The sequence below is a fragment of the Hydra vulgaris genome, chromosome 11 (assembly GCF_038396675.1).
Source record: "Hydra vulgaris chromosome 11, alternate assembly HydraT2T_AEP".
Classification (NCBI taxonomy): domain Eukaryota; kingdom Metazoa; phylum Cnidaria; class Hydrozoa; order Anthoathecata; family Hydridae; genus Hydra; species Hydra vulgaris.
In genome coordinates, this window is record NC_088930.1 from 6,518,656 (window position 1) to 6,538,194 (window position 19,539).

At 30.7% G+C, this 19,539-nt stretch overlaps 2 protein-coding genes across 3 annotated transcripts in view; both read left to right on the forward strand.

Moving 5' to 3' along the window:
* The window catches only part of LOC100201086 (gamma-aminobutyric acid receptor subunit beta-2), a 28,847-nt gene extending 22,432 nt beyond the window's left edge, over window positions 1-6,415 (forward strand). Inside the window, exons 9-10 of one of the 2 annotated variants that reach the window (XM_065809927.1) lie at window positions 5,764-5,978; window positions 6,093-6,415. In XM_065809927.1, coding sequence (XP_065665999.1) covers window positions 5,764-5,978; window positions 6,093-6,329 — 452 coding nt within the window. In that variant the 3' untranslated portion in view covers window positions 6,330-6,415. The remainder of the gene's footprint in view (window positions 1-5,763; window positions 5,979-6,092) is intronic. The other variant, XM_065809926.1, reaches the window with a different exon arrangement.
* Window positions 6,416-11,205: 4,790 nt separating this feature from the next.
* Window positions 11,206-16,500, forward strand: LOC136086808 (uncharacterized). Its single transcript, XM_065809298.1, has one exon. The coding sequence runs from the start codon at window positions 11,206-11,208 to the stop codon at window positions 16,498-16,500; it is 5,295 nt and encodes a 1,764-aa protein (XP_065665370.1).
* The last annotated feature ends 3,039 nt before the right edge of the window (window positions 16,501-19,539 follow it).

Genomic DNA, 19,539 nt, shown 5'->3' on the forward strand with positions numbered 1-19,539 from the left:
TAGAAAAAAAAAGAGTTTACGAGGAAAACAATGGAAAAATAAGAAACCGAGTATTGAAAAAATTAAAAACTTAACTATCCAAGCAGTAGATATTATGCATGTTTCATCTAAGGTTAATTCTACCGAAATTTTGGTGAAGGTGTTAGGATGTTTATCCCATACTTTTGATTTGGCAGCTACTGCTACCGTAGGGAGGGTATTTATAAAATAAAGGGCATGTTAGCTAAAATATCGAAATGGATTGAAGAGGTCATTAAAAATTACATAAATCTGTATTTTGTGCTGAGTTTTTTCTTGATTTAAGGTATCATTGTAAAATAAACAAAACTCAAAAAGGAATGGCATTATCTCCTCTAGGTGTATTGGGTTCTTTAAACTACGGAGAACAATTTAAGATACGGAGAGCAACAATTATAATGGATTATCTTTAACTTGTCTATTGATTGCAACTTTTTGTTGCAAAAGGAAAAACTAAATTTATCAATAGATAAATTAAAGATAATCCATTATTACAAAAATTATAAAGGTATTAAAATACTTCAATATATTTAAAACTTTACATACTATTTAAAAGATATATTTTACATAGAATGCATAAGTAGATATACAATTAAATTTGTATATTTTTTACAAAAAAAAAAGAACTATAGCAAACTGTGACGTAGCAAGGGTCATAAGCTCCTGGAGCCAAAACAGTAAAAATATGCCTTTTTATAGTAAAAAATCAAAACTTTTAAAAAAAAAAAAAAAAATACGAGCTCTTTTTTTTTCTCTCTTTCTTTTCAATTAACGTTCTTTCAATCATTTGCGCCGGGTGCAAAAGCCATTTTCCCCCAGTCTCACTATGCTACTGGTTACAAATCTTTTTGGCATATTTATTTTTATTCATTCTTTCATTTTTATATATTGTTATTTGCAGAGCCGCATATTTGCAAATTCTTGCTTAACATGTTTAAATGAATTTTTTTACACTTAACTTTTAAAAATTTACTTTATTTGGTTTCATCCAGTATTCCTCATAACCACCACCCTTAGAATTCATTAACACCACCCACCTTGGTATTCATCACCACCGCCAGCCTTCTGGCTGTTGTGACATTTTTTTCATATCATGTTTGGTTTAAAACAATCAAGTTCAGTCATAGAGGAAAAAAATTCTTGCCTAAAATTAAATTAATTAATCAACATATGTAACTAACTTAATTAAGATCACTAAATTTTTACAGAGAACATGAGTGATCAATTTTAACAGAAATGATTTTGGTATTTTAAGCTTTAGACCTAATAAGTTGCAAAACCGCGTTGGTTTCTGAAATATTATGTTTGCAAAGAAAAAGAGTACATGACTTTTTAAGTTTTTATTCATAGAAATAGTTCCATTAATGATATTAGCTTTTATTTATTCAAATTTGCTCCAGTTTTATTTTAATAGTCTGGTCATGATCAATGAAACCTAACATTTTTCCGAAGTTCCAATTTGAATTTTAAGTTTTAGTAGCTTTTAAAAAGATGGTTAATAACCCCAAAATAAGATGAAGATCTATTGATGGCATGAAATTCAGAGTAAGTTTGGAACCTTTAGTCGTGATCATAAGCAATGCTTTAGAAAATTTTTTGTAGGATTCTGGAAACTTTACTGCCATTGATATGATTTATTGGTGCTTGACTGCAGTGTGACCAATGACTTCAGTGTCTCCATCATTTTAATTTTTTACCGTAATTTTACGGAGATTTCTATCGAAGATTTTTCATTAATTTTATTTTTTTAATGTTAACAACATCAAAACTTATTTTTAAAGTTGATCCATGATAGCATAAAGAATTCAGAAAAATTCTTACCTTTTATAACTTTTATATGAGAGCTCATCCTGTCTAAAATCTGTGCATCCTTTCTGAACCCTGTTGAATTGTTTAAAGCAAAATTTTCTATTTTAGATGTTAAAAAAGCCAAAACTAAAAGCTAAAAGCCAGAGCTAAAAGTTGATTATATTTTGAGAAAATATTTGCGGTTTGTCTCAAGCAAATATACCAACTTTAATTACCAACTGAATTATTTTTAAATTGTAATTTTATAACCTTTTAAATTTTGAGTTACTGGAAATTGTCATGCTTGGCTAAACATTATGGTACCATAGCGTGATTTTTTCATTGTTCTTTGCTGTACTGACGGATGATACATTTTATCTAGCTCCAATTAGATAGTTTCAAATCAATGTTTGCAAGTTTTTATGCTCTTTTCCAGTTTTGTAAAAGTGAATTCAACATTGACCAATGATTTTTAGACACTCTGCATCTTTTTTTTTTTTTTTTTTTTTTGTGAATGAGGCTTTGATGATAAGAATGTATCATTTGTTTGTTTGTTTTTTTTATTTTGGCCGGATGCTTTTGTTTAACTTTTGTTTTCTATTTTTGCAAGTCAAACATTCACATTTTTTACTTTTTAAAATGATGCTATTTTAAAAAGTTTATTTACTATTGAAAGGTGGTGTGTGTGTGTGGGAATGTGACCCCACACACCTCCCACACCTTCTCTCCCCCCATCCTCTTCCAAAAAAGGCTATTTTCAACTTGCAGTCGGCTTTTAAATAAGGAATATAGTCGACATTTAACAGAAAGCTCTTACCTTTGCAGCAATCACTGTGGTTTTTACATGTACAATACAACCTTTCTAATTCGAATCTCCTTTATTTGAAAACCTCCATTATTCGTCACGAAATACGTCAAAAGTCCTTCGTTTAACTTTCTATTATTCGAATTACTATAATTTGAAAACCTCCACAACTCAAAAGGATTTTTTTAGACGCGTCAATAAGATTCTTTCTGTAAATCAAACTTTTTAAATTTTTGCTCGTTAAACCGTCAAACTCTCAATTTTCGAATGTTTAGAGTTTTTGAAAAAGGATTAACGAAAATTATTTTCTTCTGTTTAAAAAAAATCATGGCATCAAAGAGACTGCATAAAAAAAACAATTAAAGGCGGAAATACGAAGCTCTACTGGAATTGGAAAAAGGAAAAACAAACAAAGAGGTTTCGAAAATAAACCACCAAGCACTCTTTCAACCCGGAAAAAGAATAAAGATAAAATCTTTGACGCTTTTTTAACAAGGAATTTTGGTTCAACGGGTGAAAGTTGATACGTATTATCAAGTTAAAAAACTTCGCATGAATGGCTAGACAAATTTAAAAAAAAGTAAATTAATTTCTTACTTTATTTTATTCAATTTTTATGATTAAAGACTTTACACTAAATGATTATTTTGCATCTTTTTTCTTTAATTGTTTAAAAATAATAATTTTTTTTTTTCCAGAATTGGAGATTCTGAAAATTTGCAAAGACATGTAAGTTATATTCAAGCATACGTACGAGTAACGTTTTAGCAATCATAAATTTTTTTTGAAAGTAAGTTATATCTTTCAAAACCATTTCTGGAGAGGCAAAGTTGATTAATGAGCAAATGAGCGCTCCAAGGTGCGAAACCACACTGCCTACAATTCTCTTTCGAAACCAACTTGAAAATATTTCTAATGCCAATGAATTCGACCTTTTCTACCAATGTTTGCCTAACAAAAGTTTACTATTAAAAAATAAAAATGTGCACAGAAGGTAAGCGTAGTAAATTTCTCCTGACTTGGATAGACAAGGATAATGTTAGATGAGAAAGACTTTCAATGTTTGTAATTGAAAAATTGAAATGTCTTTATAATTTATATTTATAAATAAAGTAGGCCATGTAACCTCACAGCCGACGAGTTAGTAGAAATAGATTTCGATGTTTGCATTGTCAACAGTTCATCAGATGAGGACATCATTGCAGATGTTTTTGAACAAAATTCTATATAAACTGAAGCGTATTCCAATGATGAGCGCGTTGATGTTTCTGACGATGCTACAAATCAAGTTTGAACGAAATAACGCATGATATAACTGTACTCGAAAATTACAGTCTTTGTTCTAACCTAGTTTAGATAATTTAAAAAAGGCTCTTAAAGACATGAATCGTGTCATTGACATGGATTTACCAGCTCAGTATAGACAATCTACAACTACTGAATCTTTTTTTAAAATGTAAAAGTTTAAAACACATAAAATATATTGCATTTAGGTCCAAAACTCACTATTTGTATGTTTTTTTCATTTCTATTCGTTACTTTGACAAGAATATTTGAAAAATGTCAACTTCCTTTAATTCGAAAATCTCTCTAATTCAAACTTTTATTTTTACCCAAAAGTTTGTACTGTTTTATGCATTATGTATTATTGTATTGTAGGGGAGACCGGGGCTAGTTGGCCGCAGGGGTAAGTTGACGAACTGCGTTTATCTTTAGAGCCTTTCATCAGAAAGTGACAAAAATTACTCAGAAACTTCCTCATTATTGTATTACTCAGTATTGTCAGGATTCGCGCATGCGCATGGGAGATTTATGCGTTTTTTGGACAAAAACGTAACTTTTAGAACATCGCTTCCTTTTTACTTTACAAAGAAAATGTTTAGTCGTATGAAAACAAAGTTATTGTAAAAGTTCCAGTCACAATTGGTTTACTATATCCAGTCAGACTTTTTTTTCAAAGCTGCCGTTTTTCAGGATCTATAGACTGTTTATTAAAAAAAAAAGCTTTTGGGGTAAGTTGACAAATTTTTTACGGGGTAAGTTGGCTCATAGCATTTACTATGGCAAAAAATATCTATTTTTATAAAAAAAAAAATTTTTTATTTTTTTTATTTTTAACAATATTGAAAATATTTATTCTTACAAAAAAATTAAAAAAAAATTTTGTTTAGTTTTTTTTTCCACAGATAAAAGGTAGGTTACTGTTTGGCTTTTATACGGACTAATTTTTGGTACCAGCTAAAAGTAATATTAAATTTTGGGATAAAATTGTTGCAAAAATTAATTTAAAAAAAATTTCTATTAATTTTGCACTTAATAGTGCATTAATAATCATTTTTATAGCTTGCGCCAACTTACCCCGTGGTGGGGTAAGTTGGCGCAAATTTTTTTTTTTGAGGGTCCGGAAAGGCCCCAAGAATTTTTTTTTGTAAATGAATGCAAATTTTATAAGATACCCTAATCCATACTTTTTAAGACTACACTTTAATATTTTTAAAAAAATGTCTTGTTAGGGCTACAGAGCTCATAGAGTAAAAACCAAGCCAACTAGCCCCGGTCTTCCCTACTTGTATTATGCATTTTTAAGCGTTTTCATTTAATTTATTTTTTTTATTACTTTCTGAAAAAAATATTTTCCTCTTTCGCCCACACTTTTTTATATCTTTTGCTATTTGATAACTTTTTAACTTCGAAGAATTTGTTTGTATTATGAGTACTTTTGGGTTTCGTTTCGTTTAATATATATATATATATATATATATTTTTATCTTTGTACAGGACCGACGACACGGGTTTCGAAGTAGGGGGGGGGGGGTGGAGTACAACCATTATTTTTTAAAAAAAGTCTTCTATATCTAGAATTTTCTTAAAAACAAAGGGTTTTTTAGAAAAAAAATGGGGAGGGTACTTTTTTCTAAAGAACCTAAAAATACGACCCCCCCCCCCCGTGTCGTCGGCTCTGTTGTATCAAGTTGGGTGTTTTTCACGCACTTAACTTATAAGAATTAAACTCGAAACAAAATAATATATAAAAAAAATTTTTTTAGTAACTTTTTTATAGTAAGATTTTAACTTTATTGTCAATTTTCTTGTCAATTGAATGGATTAAATGCTTTAATCCAATGAACTTAAAAATGCTTTTTTTTAATAAGCTTTGTGTATCACTGCACTTCTTACTATCTGCACGGTCTGGTCGTCTGTTAATTCCCAGCTCCCACGTGTGAATTATTTTAAGGCAGTCGATATCTATTTGATGGTATCATTTTGCAATGTAATTTTTACTTTAATCGAATACACATTAGTCTTGAACAGTGATTTATTAGGAGATATTTGGAGACAGCGAAAGAAACTTTCAACTCTAATCAAGGTTGGTGTCATTATTTGATAACTGTTTATTAATTGCAAAATTATGTTTAATAATTTAAAACTAACAAATTCTTGAGGCATATGGTGCCCAGTAAATTGTTTTGCTTGCTTTTAGATAAAGAATAAAACATTGTTGGAGCCGAAACAAAGCGGTTCGTTAACCTTTAGGGGTGAAAAAAAGATCGATAGCGTAATTCAAGATTCTGAGAAACAAAAGCAAGATTTAGCTAAAAAAATTAGTGCTGAAAACGATCGGATTGCCGATAAAATTGAACATTTGTCACGCATAATATTTCCACTAACATTTTTTGTGTTTAACATATTTTACTGGACAATTTTTCTGTTAAAGTAAACTTCTTTAATACGAACGATTTCACGTTGAAAAGCATTTCAAAAACCCATTCATGTTAAAACAGTACTAAAATCTATTTTTATTGAAATCGTAAAAAAAATCTATTCATATTGAAACGATACAAATAAACAATTAATGTTGAAACACCATGCAACCACTGTTTTAATATAATGTATAACAGTTATAATTAGACCTTTTATATTTTACAAGATAACAAAAATTTTAAAAATGTTTTTACTGTCACATTAATTAGATAGAGACAATTTTAATAAATTGTAAATATATAAAGACATTATATAAAAATAAATAATTTTTTTTTAACTTTTACGAATTTGCATTTTACTTTTTTAAACTATATTAAGGAGTGGTGGATCATTGAGTGTCTCTCTCCTGATTTAGCTAACTTATTTCTAAGTTATGATTATATTGGTTAAAAAAACAATTTCAATAGGAGTGAATTGTCTTCTAGATTCAAAGCAGATTTGTTGCGGATGCCAGATACTATCTGAGTTTGAGGGCATATACTTACTCTGTATTGTTAAAAAATCAAAGCTACAACCAACTAGACTCTTGCATGCTGAGCCACTTTTAAAAAATTTGAAAGCATTAAATGTATATCAAATCAAATATTCCAAAATTTGTTAATTATGCCCAAATGTAAATTTGGACTTGTTCCTTCTCACTTTTCAAAAATAGATACCATACCAAAGGAACGGGAAACTTCAACGTACCTTTAAAAAAACTAACCTCTCGCGCTTTTCCATTTCGTACCGTGGTCCTTGTCTATATAACAAATTAATATAAAAAAATAGTAAACTGGAAAAATCGAATAACTTAAATACTCTGAAAACGTTATTAAAAGATCTCATTTTAAACACTAACAACTTTATAAATTTTTATTAACCCCAAAACATTTAAAACTATGTATTAAACTAACTTTGCTCCGAAACCAATGTAAACTCTAAAAACTCTAAAAACTCTAAACAACTCAAAAACAACAACAACAACAACAACAGCAACAACAAAAACAACAACAACAACAACAACAACAACAACAACAATAGCAACAACAACAAAAAATAATAGGCTTATATATCAACACGTGAACGACTATATATGATTTAGCAAATCGTGTACCTACTTATATTTATGTGTATCGAAATAAAATTTAAAAAATTAAAAACTCTTTTTTGTCTGCATTCTTTGTTTTTTGCATTTTGCATTTTTATTTTCATTTTGCCGAAATTGATAACATTTTTTTATTTTGAAGTATTCAAAAATATTAGTGACGCAGAGCGGTTTCTTGATGACAAGACCGTCGGTCTTCTGCAAGTTTCCCCCGCTCTTTGAAGTAATTTTTAATACTTTACAGTTTTATTTAATATGTTTTTTGTATAACGTAACTTTGTGATTTTTTTTTAATTTTACTTACTCTGTAAAGATTCTATTATATATTACGAATTTGTAAAGATTAAAGAACAAAAAAAATCATAAAAAAAAAAAAAAGCAACAACTCGAGGCGTTAGAATAATATAATTAGTTAGAATAATATAATTATAATAAATAATATAACAGAGCGTCAGTAACAACATTACATCGCTTGAAACAGTAATTAGCAACATCACAACCGATACCGGCGATATCAGCGCATCGTTAAATAACTATTTTCAATCAGTCTTTGTTTTAGAGCCCGAAGGTTCAATACCAGGCTTTGAAAGTCGTACTGAAGCAGTTTGAGTCGTCGATCCAGCAAGTTTCTCCATCGATATAGTACAAAAATGCCTAAACAACCTTGATGAAAGAAATTAACCGGCTACGATGGATTACATCCAAGGGTCCTTAGTAAATGTTCAGCTACCTTTGCCAAGCCTCTTTCGCTTATCTATAAGTGCTCGTTTGCAAACGGTGTAGTTCCTGAATTATGGAAAAAATCGAATGTAACACCTATTTTCAAGAAGGGGAGTAGGCTTAAAGCATCCGACTACCGGCCAGTCTCGCTCACTTCCATACCTTGCAAAATTATGGAAAGTATTTTACAAAAAAGAATAATGGAACACTGCGTTGCTAATGGTCTAATTTCTCCAAATCAGCATGGCTTTGTTCATCGTAAGGGATGTGTATCAAACCTTTTAGAAACTCGGGATATCATGACGGAAGCAACTCACTGCAGACACGCAGTAGACGTCATTTACACAGACTTTGCAAAGGCGTTTGACAAAGTACCACATAAAAGCCTTCTTCATAAGCTGAGAGCGTACGGTATTCAAGGCGCTCTTCTTGACTGGATCGCAGCTTGGCTAAGCAATCGATGTCAACGAGTGGATATAAACAGCATTACTTCTGAATGGAAAGCAGTCACTAGTGGAGTGCCTCAAGGCTCGGTCTATGGCCCATTGCTATTCGTAATCTTTGTAAACGACCTGCCGGACAGTATTACTCATCATATGAAACTGTTTGCCGACGACAGCAAAATAATAGGGATAATTAAAAAAGGAGTCGGACAACATCACTCTCCAAGATGAAGTTGACAGAGCAGTGAAATGGTCACATATTTGGCTCTTGCATTTCAACGTTGAGAAATGCAAAGTAATGCATGTTGGGCGCGGATGTAATAAGTCAACGTACAAATACTCAATGTCAAACGTCGACGGCACCCGTCGTCCTCTCGAAGAAACCGCAGTCGAAAGAGACCTTGGTGTGATGGTCTCGAATGACCTTAACGTTAGACCGCAAATAGAGTCAGCCGCATCAGTAGCAAATAGAGTGCTAGGGCGACTCAAAAAAACATTTCGCAGTCGCAGTTTTTATTTATGGCGCTCTCTGTATCTCACTTACATTCGCCCCCATCTTGAGTTTGCTGTACAAGCCTGGTCACCGCATTTAAAATCAGCCATTCTCGAGCAAGTCCAACGTCGAGCAACAAAAACAATATCGACTATTAAACACATGACCTATGATTATCGACTCCAACGGCTCGGTTTAACAACTCTTGAAGAACGCCGTAAAAGAGCAAATCTTATCGAGCAATTCAAAATTACTCGTAAACTCGAGCTTGTTAGTTTTGTCGTCCCACAAAAAATTTCAAAAAGTAAAGATAAGTATATTCTAAGAGGCCATAACCATAAACTAGAACGTCAGATGGTAAAAAACTGCGAGGAGCGGTATAACTTTTTTTCAAATAGAGTTGTCGCTCCATGGAATGCGCTTTCGCAAGAAGCAGTGAACGCTCAATCCATCAACGCTTTCAAAAACAACATAAGAAAGTAACTTTATAGATATAATTGCTGCTTTGTCTGTAGTTTCTCCATGTTCGTCAGCATAGGGGGGCCTGGTGTAGCACCTCTTCATCAAATCATAAATAGATTATTGTATTTGTATTTAATCACTGAATAATAGTAATAATTCTATTTACCTTTTGTAATGTTGAGAGAGTTTAAAAAAATTGTTATATTCTCTAAAATTTTTAAAATTAAAAGTAATTATTAAAAGTTCGTTAAATTAAAAAATCAAAATATTAATTAATTATTTTTTTTTTGTTACATTAATTATTTATTAAGTACATTTATTATTAGCTTTTTTAAATTTATTAGTACATTTATTATTAAGTACATTTATTACATTAATTATTTATTAAGTACTATAGATTGGTATAAGACAAAATAACATTTCTATATAGCAGATATATCAATATAACATTTTGATAAATCAAATATATCAAAATAACATTTTGATATATCAGATATATCAAAATAATATTTCGATTATAATTATAAGATGTTGCCAATTTTCATGGTAAGAAAATTTAATTTTTATGTTTTTGTATATTATATTTTTTTTTATGGTTAAAATTACATAACTTTAATATATTAATCCTCATTATTATTTTTTATATAATATTTAAAAACTTTTCCTTTTGCTTATTCATTGTTAATTTTAACCTCGTTTAATAAAGTTGGAATTAACAATCTATTTATAAACAAACAATTTTAAAAGCTATAAAATTAATAATATAAGATTAATTATAAAACATAAATTGATCTTAGGCGTTTTTGTACACCATTATTTTAGATTTACAAGAACATTTGAAAAAACACTACTAAAACATCTGATCAAAAACGTTTTTTTTTAATTTTATTCTTAAATACGTATTCCAATCACTTAAATACAACTGTTTGTAGCACTTCAAAAAATATACGTTTTTATAGACTGAATAAAAGGATGAGCGGTTAAACCACTGATCTCAATAATAACCACTGATCTCAATAATAACTGGATAGCGCAACTCCGAACAAAACCTCTAATTTTTTGACGCCAAAATCGCCATATTGGAAAGCCCCAAGAATTTAAATCCCGTAAGCTTTTAGTTCTGTTTTTCGACTAATCGCTTTAAACACGCAGTATCAAATTACAGCTAAGAAAATACAAATATGAGCGGATTAAAAAAAGATCTTCGAGGTTCAGAGTGTTCTGCTTATGGGTGCTAAAAAAGGAAAAGAACTGGGGGCTTAGGAAGTGATAGTTCAGGAAGTTCCGATGAAGAATCTTGTGGTGAATTACGTCTTCCAAGATACTAACAACAATTAGCGGTTGTTTCTTAATATAAACATTAATGTATTTGAAATGATGTGGTCTTCGTAGAGGTATGGGAAAATTACGCCAACGTAATTAATTGTAATTAAGTTTATTTATTTTGTGGTTCTAAACTTTATATAAAAAGGGTGATATTTGTAAATAATTTATTCGCAGTCAGATGAAAATAAAATAAAATTGATAAACGAGTGAAATCATTAGTGTCTCAGGGAAAGTATTAAAAATTTCCCCACACTAAAAGGTGGCGACCCTGCCAGGACCTACGAAACCTACGAGTTAGTAAAGAATGGACCAAGAGCGAATTTACCAAAGAGAAGTCAGCATGATAAGAATAAACATTAAAAACATAGAACGCAACACGATTAATGGCGACAAATCAAGCATAATCTTGGCGCTGGACAAAATAACAAATTTATTGGGAAGATTTGAAATGGCAAAGGATGAGCTGACCAGGAAAATGCTTGACGACGGCGAAAGCATCGATTCAGTTGAAGAATGGCTTTCGAAACCAGTAATGGAAGTAGAAGCAGCAATTGAAATCAAAAACAAAATGGTGGACAAGTTGGATTCGATAAATAAAAACGAATGTGTCAGAAAATTTGAGTATGAAAAACAAATAGTGGAACAGCAGTTAACGATTCAAAAAGAAGCAGAACAAGCCTCATTGAGAAAACTTCAAAGCGAAGAAGAATGGTATTTAAAGAAACTAAAAATGAAAGAAACATTGCGTAAATCTCTTGGAAACGAAAACGAAGCTACTAAACAATCTGTCAAACTTCAAAAGTACACAATTACAAAATTTAATGGCGATTATAAAGACTGGTTGCGATTTTGGAATCAATTCACGGTAGAAGTTGACAACTCAAACATATCGAACATCAGCAAATTCAACTACTTGCTGGAACTTGTCGAAGGAAAGCCCAGGGAGGATATACTTGGTTTACCTCATTCGTTGGAAGGATACGATGAAGCTAAACGCATACTACAAGAAACTTACGGAAAAGATATTTGGGTTCACAAAGCATTGATTAAAGATTTGGAAGGATTGACGGCTATACATAGCTCGTACAAAATCAAAGAAGTTCACGACTTTTACAACAAGCTTGCAAGAACTGTACGAACATTGAAAACTATGCAGAAACTACAAACGGCTCAATCATTCGTGTATTCATTGATGGATAAACTTGGACCAGTTCGTGAAATACTTACACAAAACGATGATGGATGGGGAGAATGGGGACTGGAGCAACTTGTCGAAAAGTTGCAAAGGTACATTGAAAGGAATCCGTTGAACTCAACTTTTAACTCAAGCGACGAACAAACAAAGGGCGATAAAAAGAACACGAACGTTCAGTCAAGGCCCTATGAACATCGAGGCACTACGTTTAAACAATACAATGGCAGTCTTTATGACAAAGAAACCAGGGCAACTAGTGGAAAGCATGGATGTGTCTACTGTGGGTTACAAAATCACAAAAGCGAAGATTGTACAAAAGTACTAACTGTTGCAAGACGCAGGGAGATTTTAACAAACAAAAGATTATGTTACAACTGCATTGGTTACGGACACTCGGCGGTAAATTGTAAATCAAGAGGATGCAGAAAGTGCAACAAAAAACATCACACGTCCATTTGTCAAGATAGGAACGCAACAATGGATGGTAACATTGAAAATAAAAAAGAAAACATGGGAACGGTGCTTAATGCAAGCACAACTATTCACCCAACAGTGATCGCAAAAGTAAATGGTGAAAAAGTAAGGATAATGTTGGATACGGGTGCTGGAAGTTCCTATATATGTACGAATTTGATAACAAAACTAAAGTTGAAACCTACACGAAAGGAATATAAAAGTATTGAACAGCTCTATGGAACTGTGGACAAGCGTGTGGAAATATATAAGGTTACGCTAGAATCAACGACAATACCGGAATTTAGCATCAAAGTCGAATGCGCCAACGCAGAAAAGGAAACACTCACCTTTTTACCGAATCCGATGATCAAGGATGTTAAGAAGCATTTTGCAAAATTGAGGAGGCTGAAATTTAGCGATGATGAAGGGAGTGACGAACTTCAACCTGTTCACATTATACTCGGTGCGGCTGATTATCAGCGAATAAAAACCACGGAACCGGTAGTTCTCGGAAAAAATCCGGATAAAGATCCCGGAGCCGAATTAACGATGTTGGGATGGACTCTTTCTGGGAGACGAACACAATTTAGTTCAGGTATTGAGAGAAGTTTCTTATTGAACACTGGTCGTGATGAGTTTGAGCAAATGTGTAGTTTAGAAGTACTTGGATTATCGGACACAAATAGTGAGTCAATGTTCCACCAAGACTTCAGCGAAAAACTGCATCAAACCGAAGAAGGTTTCTATGAAACCAGAATGCCGTGGAAAAAGGGTGTTGTTAAACTACCAAATAACAGAAACCTGGCTCTTAAAAGATTGGGAAGTGTGACGACTCGATTGAAAAAACTTAAAAAACTAGAACAGTATAATGAAATAATGATGGAACAGATCAATGAGGGAATATTGGAAATGGCACCAGAAAAACCTACGGGAGAAATTATTCACTACGTTCCTCATCAAGCAGTAGTCAAGGAAAATGCCGAGTCAACAAAAATGAGAATTGTTTATGATTGTTCAGCTAGAAAAGACGCTCAGTCACCTTCATTAAACGACTGTCTAGAAGTGGGACCATCGCTGCAACCATTAATTTTTGACATACTCGTACGAAATCGAATGAATAAACTCTGCGTTTTAGCTGACGTGAAGAAGGCGTTTCTACAAATTCGAATACACGAAATGGATAGAGACGCACAACGCTTAATTTGGTATAAGGACTTGAAGAATATGGAATTAACGGATTTACGATTTACAAGGGTGATTTTTGGTTCAAGTTCAAGCCCTTACATTCTTGGTGCTACCATTAAAAAGCATATATCAAAATACAAGGACATTTATCCTAAAACGGTGCTTGCTTTGGAAGAAGATACTTATGTCGATGATATACAAGCAGGTGGAGAAACGGAAGATGAACTTATCAGGTTTAAAAATGAATCAACGCAAATCTTAATGAAAGCTGGGTTCCAGCTGCACAAATGGCATAGCAACGTGAGCAAATTGGGAAGCAACGCTGAGGGCAAATCAACAAAAATACTTGGGATTCCTTGGAACAAAGAAACGGATCAACTATCGATTGACTTTACTGCTTGCATCAATAGTGGAGATAAAGAAGTGATAACAAAAAGGAAAATGCTATCCGCCATTAACAGTGTTTTTGACGTATTGGGATTTAGTGCACCTATTTTAATCACTGGAAAAATATTATACAGTCGGCTATGCTTGTTAAAACTCGGATGGGATCAACAAATTCCATATGAACTTTCAGAAGAATGGAAGACCTGGATCAAGGCAATACGAATTAAAAGAACTATTTCAATTCCGCGGAGCGTTCTGTCTGAAAGAAGTATTGAAATGGAGCTCCATGGATTTTCAGATGCAAGTAAATCAGCAGTATGTGCATGCATCTACATTGCAGTGAGCCACCGATATTCGAAAACCAGTAACTTACTTGTAGCGAAAGCACGGATCGCACCAAGGGATCTTAGTATTCCTAGACTGGAGCTGGTAGCAGCACACACCTTGAGCAAGTTAATGAATCACGTTAGGAAGACATTGAACAAGTATAATATTATTGAAGTATATCATTGGGTTGACAGTACTGCAGTACTTTATTGGTTAAAAGAAAGGGGCAGTTGGTCACAATTTGTCAGGAACCGAGTTCAACAGATATTATTAAATGGAGAAGTAAAATGGCTTTATGTCCCAACAAAAGAAAACCCAAGTGATCTTGGAACAAGAGGAGTAAGTCCTGAGAAACTAACAAGTTTGTGGTTCAATGGACCTATATGGTTAAAACACAAAGAAAATTGGCCAATTCAACCAGAAATATTTGAAACGCCGAACGCATTATGTGAAACTATTCATTTAAGAGAGAACGTCAGTATGGCAACAGAAGAAATAAAGGGACTTCATATATTTAAGGAAATATTGAGTAAACACAAGTATTGGAAAATCATAAGAATATCATCTTTCATAAAAAGGTTTATTTACAATTGTCGGAATGAAGAAAAAATAACAGGACCACTGAATGCTGAAGAGATGATAGAAGCGGAGTTGGTGAATCTTAAGTTACTACAAGAAGCTGTTGCGATAAAGTCCAATGTGGAACTTAAACAGGATGAAAAACAGCTTTGGAGGTGTCATGGAAAAGTCTCTGGGTATAATCCAATATTTGTACCAAAAGGTTTTCAACTAACTCTAAAAATTATTGAGTATCATCACGCGAAAACGTTACACGGGGGAGTAGGAGATACAATGAGTAGCATTAGAGAAAGATTTTGGATACCAAATTTGAGAGTTGCTGTAAAGAAGGTCATTCGTGAATGCAATCTATGTAAGAGATATAGAGTGAAACCGCTGTTACCGCCAACAAGAGCAATGTTACCACGTTTTAGAACTGAAAATATCGAACCGTTTACGGTTACAGGTGTTGATTTTGCCGGTCCGCTAAAGTATAAAGCGCAAGGGAAGTTGGTTGAAAAATGTTATGTTGCACTGTTTACATGCGCATGTACAAGAGCTGTCTACCTTAGACTTTGTCATGACCTAACGGCAGGAGAATTTCAGAGAATTTTAAAGGAGTTTGTTGTAAGAAAAGGACCACCACAAATGATGATTAGTGATAACGCAAAAACGTTTGTGGCAACAGGGAAGTGGTTACTAACACTTAAGAAGGATGAAAATCTCGCAAACTATCTTGCTACCACAGCCATAAAATGGAGGTTTAATTTATCAAGAGCGCCATGGTGGGGAGGTTTGTTTGAAAGATTAATAGGGATAATGAAGAAAAGTTTGTCAAAAACAATTGGGAAAGGCATCCTAAACTTCTTTGAATTGGAAGAAGTATTGCTGGATGTGGAATGCGTTATGAACAATAGACCACTTTGTTATCAAGGTGACCAATTCGATAAGCAAGTATTAACACCAAATGTATTAATGAGGGGTAGACCGGCAGTTTTGCTTGAAGAAGATATCGATTTAATAACAAGGGATGATTGCGCATTACGGAGAATCAAGTTTGTGAAAAGTTGTAAGAATCACTTAAGGAAAAGATGGATGAACGAGTACGTGCACGCAATGGAAGAACGACAACAAGCAAGGGAAAAGAGAGGTAACGTGAAACTCCCAGAGGTCGGAAGTATGGTACTCATAAAAGACGATGTGAAGGACAAGGCTCTTCTCAACATTGGTCGAATTGAAAACAACATTAAGGGGAAGGATGGAGTTATTCGTGGCTTTAAAATACGTCTTGGAAATGGTTATGTAATTGAACGACCAATTCAGTTGGTGTGCGACTTGGAAATGGGGTGTGGGGCAGAAAGCGGAATCGAATCGGAAGAGAATTTAGAAACCAAGGCCGAAGAGGATACCTTGAAAAGAGAACCAAGACAGGCGAAATTAAATGCACGACAAATAATCAGTTCCATCATGGAAGACGAGATGGCTGATTAAAGCCGAAGTCTCAGCTTTAATCGGGGGAGTGTGTGGTGAATTACGTCTTCCAAGATACTAACAACAATTAGCGGTTGTTTCTTAATATAAACATTAATGTATTTGAAATGATGTGGTCTTCGTAGAGGTATGGGAAAATTACGCCAACGTAATTACTTGTAATTAAGTTTATTTATTTTGTGGTTCTAAACTTTATATAAAAAGGGTGATATTTGTAAATAATTTATTCGCAGTCAGATGAAAATAAAATAAAATTGATAAACGAGTGAAATCATTAGTGTCTCAGGGAAAGTATTAAAAATTTCCCCACAATCTGTTGTTAAAAGAAAATTAAGAAGAACTTTTCATTTGTATGTAATGACCACTGCTTTCTTTAATAATATTATAAAAAACAATAGTATTATAATTAGATTAATATTATAATATATCTCTATCATAGAATCTATGACAATAATATATATATATATATATATATATATATATATATATATAATATATATATATATATATATATATATATATATATATATATATATATATATATATATATATATATGTATGTATAAGCATTGCTTATAACATTAATATGTTTTAGATTTCCTTTAAATGAAGACCGTAAGAGAGAATGGATTTTAAAGATGCATCGTGATAATTGGCAACCAAGTAAATCTGGTGTTATTTGCTCAGACCATTTTATGGAAGGAGACATTGATAGAACTGGTCAGACAGTTCGACTTAGAAATAATGCTACACCTACTCAATTTAAACAGTTTCCTGACCATTTAAAAAGGGTTTGTAAAGCACAAAGTTCTATATATATATATATATATATATATATATATATATATATATATATATATATATATATATATATATATATATACACAAATATATAATTAGATTTAAGTATATATCAGTATGCACCTTTTAATTCTTAATTACCCGCTGCAAAATGCCTAAGGCTTGTAACATATTTGCAAGGTAAACAGCTTACACATTGTTGTATGAATCATTAGTTGGGCAATGTTAGTGTATTACAACCCAAAGGTTCCTGAGGCTGTTTATAGTAAATAGTAAATTAATAAATATATTTATGATATATATATATATATATATATATATATATATATATATATATATATATATATATATATATATATATATATATATATATATATGTATATATATTTTATATTTGTATTTATATGTATATATTATATATATTTATGATATATATATATATATATATATATATATATATATATATATATATATATATATATATATATATATATATATATCAGGCCTTGTTAAGAAGCGCTACGCAGCTCGCATTTTGCTTGCGAAAAGGCGATTTGCCTACGCGTTCAGCAGTTTTGCGCTACGCAAAAACTTATATCTTTTAGAATATTTAAATTATCTTTTGATTACCGTTAACGTGACGTTTATTCAGAAGAAATAAAGTCGTAAGTAAAAGCATTTAACCGCAATTGTAAAATAATAGATTTTTTTGTTAAAGAAACAGTTTGTTTCATTTTATTTTTTTTGTTATTAAAAATTAGTTAAAAAAAAAAAGTGTTTTAAGTTTTATCTTAAGGAATTAAATATATAAATTCCTTTTAAATATAAAAATTATTTTTAGTCATAATAAGTTTAAAAAATGCACGATTTATTTTGATGTAAATATTTTATTAATAAGATATTTTGTTTATTGTTAATTCAATAACGTAAAGTTTTAATGACGTTCAATTAATTTATGAAAATAAATTATGATCACGAATATGTTATCGGCAACTGATAAATAACAAAAAAAAACTTTATTGTTTAAAAACATTATTAAAAAGAGTTCACAAATTAAATAAGAAAAAATGTATTAACAGTTAATAAAATAACCAAAAACCAAATATAAAATCATAAGAAAATAAACAAACATTTTACGTTTCATGAAAAAAATATTTTTTTCAAAATAAAATTTAGTTCATATTTGAAAAAAATAATAAAAATGATTTTTTTAATAAGAACTTAGATTTTATTTGTAACTTTTGTTATAGTGAGAAAAAAACAAACTGTTTGTATGATTTTTAACGCGTTAATAAAATAACTTTAATTACAATGCGGTACTTGAAAAGACGCTAGTGACGCAATATAACTTCTAACGATGCAAAATATATTTGCTGAGTTGAGTTACTTAGAAATGCGCTACGCGTTTTCGCTACGCAGCGAAATCTCGTAACAAGGCCTGATGTATATATATATATATATATATATATATATATATATATATATATATATATATATATATATATATATATATATATATATTTATATATATATATATATATATATATATATATATATATATATTTATATATATATATATATATATATATATATATATATATATATATATATATATATATATATATATATATATATATATATATATATACATATATATATACATATATATATATATATATATATATATATATATATATATATATACATATATATATATATATATATATATATATATATATATATATATATATATATATATATAGATATATATATATATATATATATATATATATATATATATATATATATATATATATATATATATATATATATATATATATATATTATATATACTTATAAATACAAATATAAAATATATATATATATATGTATGTATATATATAAATATATATATATATATATATATATATATATATATATATATATATATATATATTTATATATATTAAAGGCAATAAAATTGCAAACTGAAGTACATAATGAAAACAAAGAATCGACTATAGTGGATGAGTGCTGCTCTAGCTATATGGAATTAAATAAAAAACTTGAAACGAGCCATCAAAAAATTTGCATTTTAAAAAAAAAGCTAAAAATTGTTCAACGAAAGTGTAGCAGAATGAAAAAAACAGTAATTTCTATCAAGTCTGTGGTTCAAAGTTAGAATAAAAACAAAATGATTTCCCAAAACTATCAAGAAATGCTTTTAAAGACATTTTC

Excerpts from the sequence above, each read along its gene's own strand:
- LOC136086808 (XM_065809298.1), top strand. The coding sequence starts at position 11,206 with ATGGACCAAGAGCGAATTTACCAAAGAGAAGTCAGCATGATAAGAATA.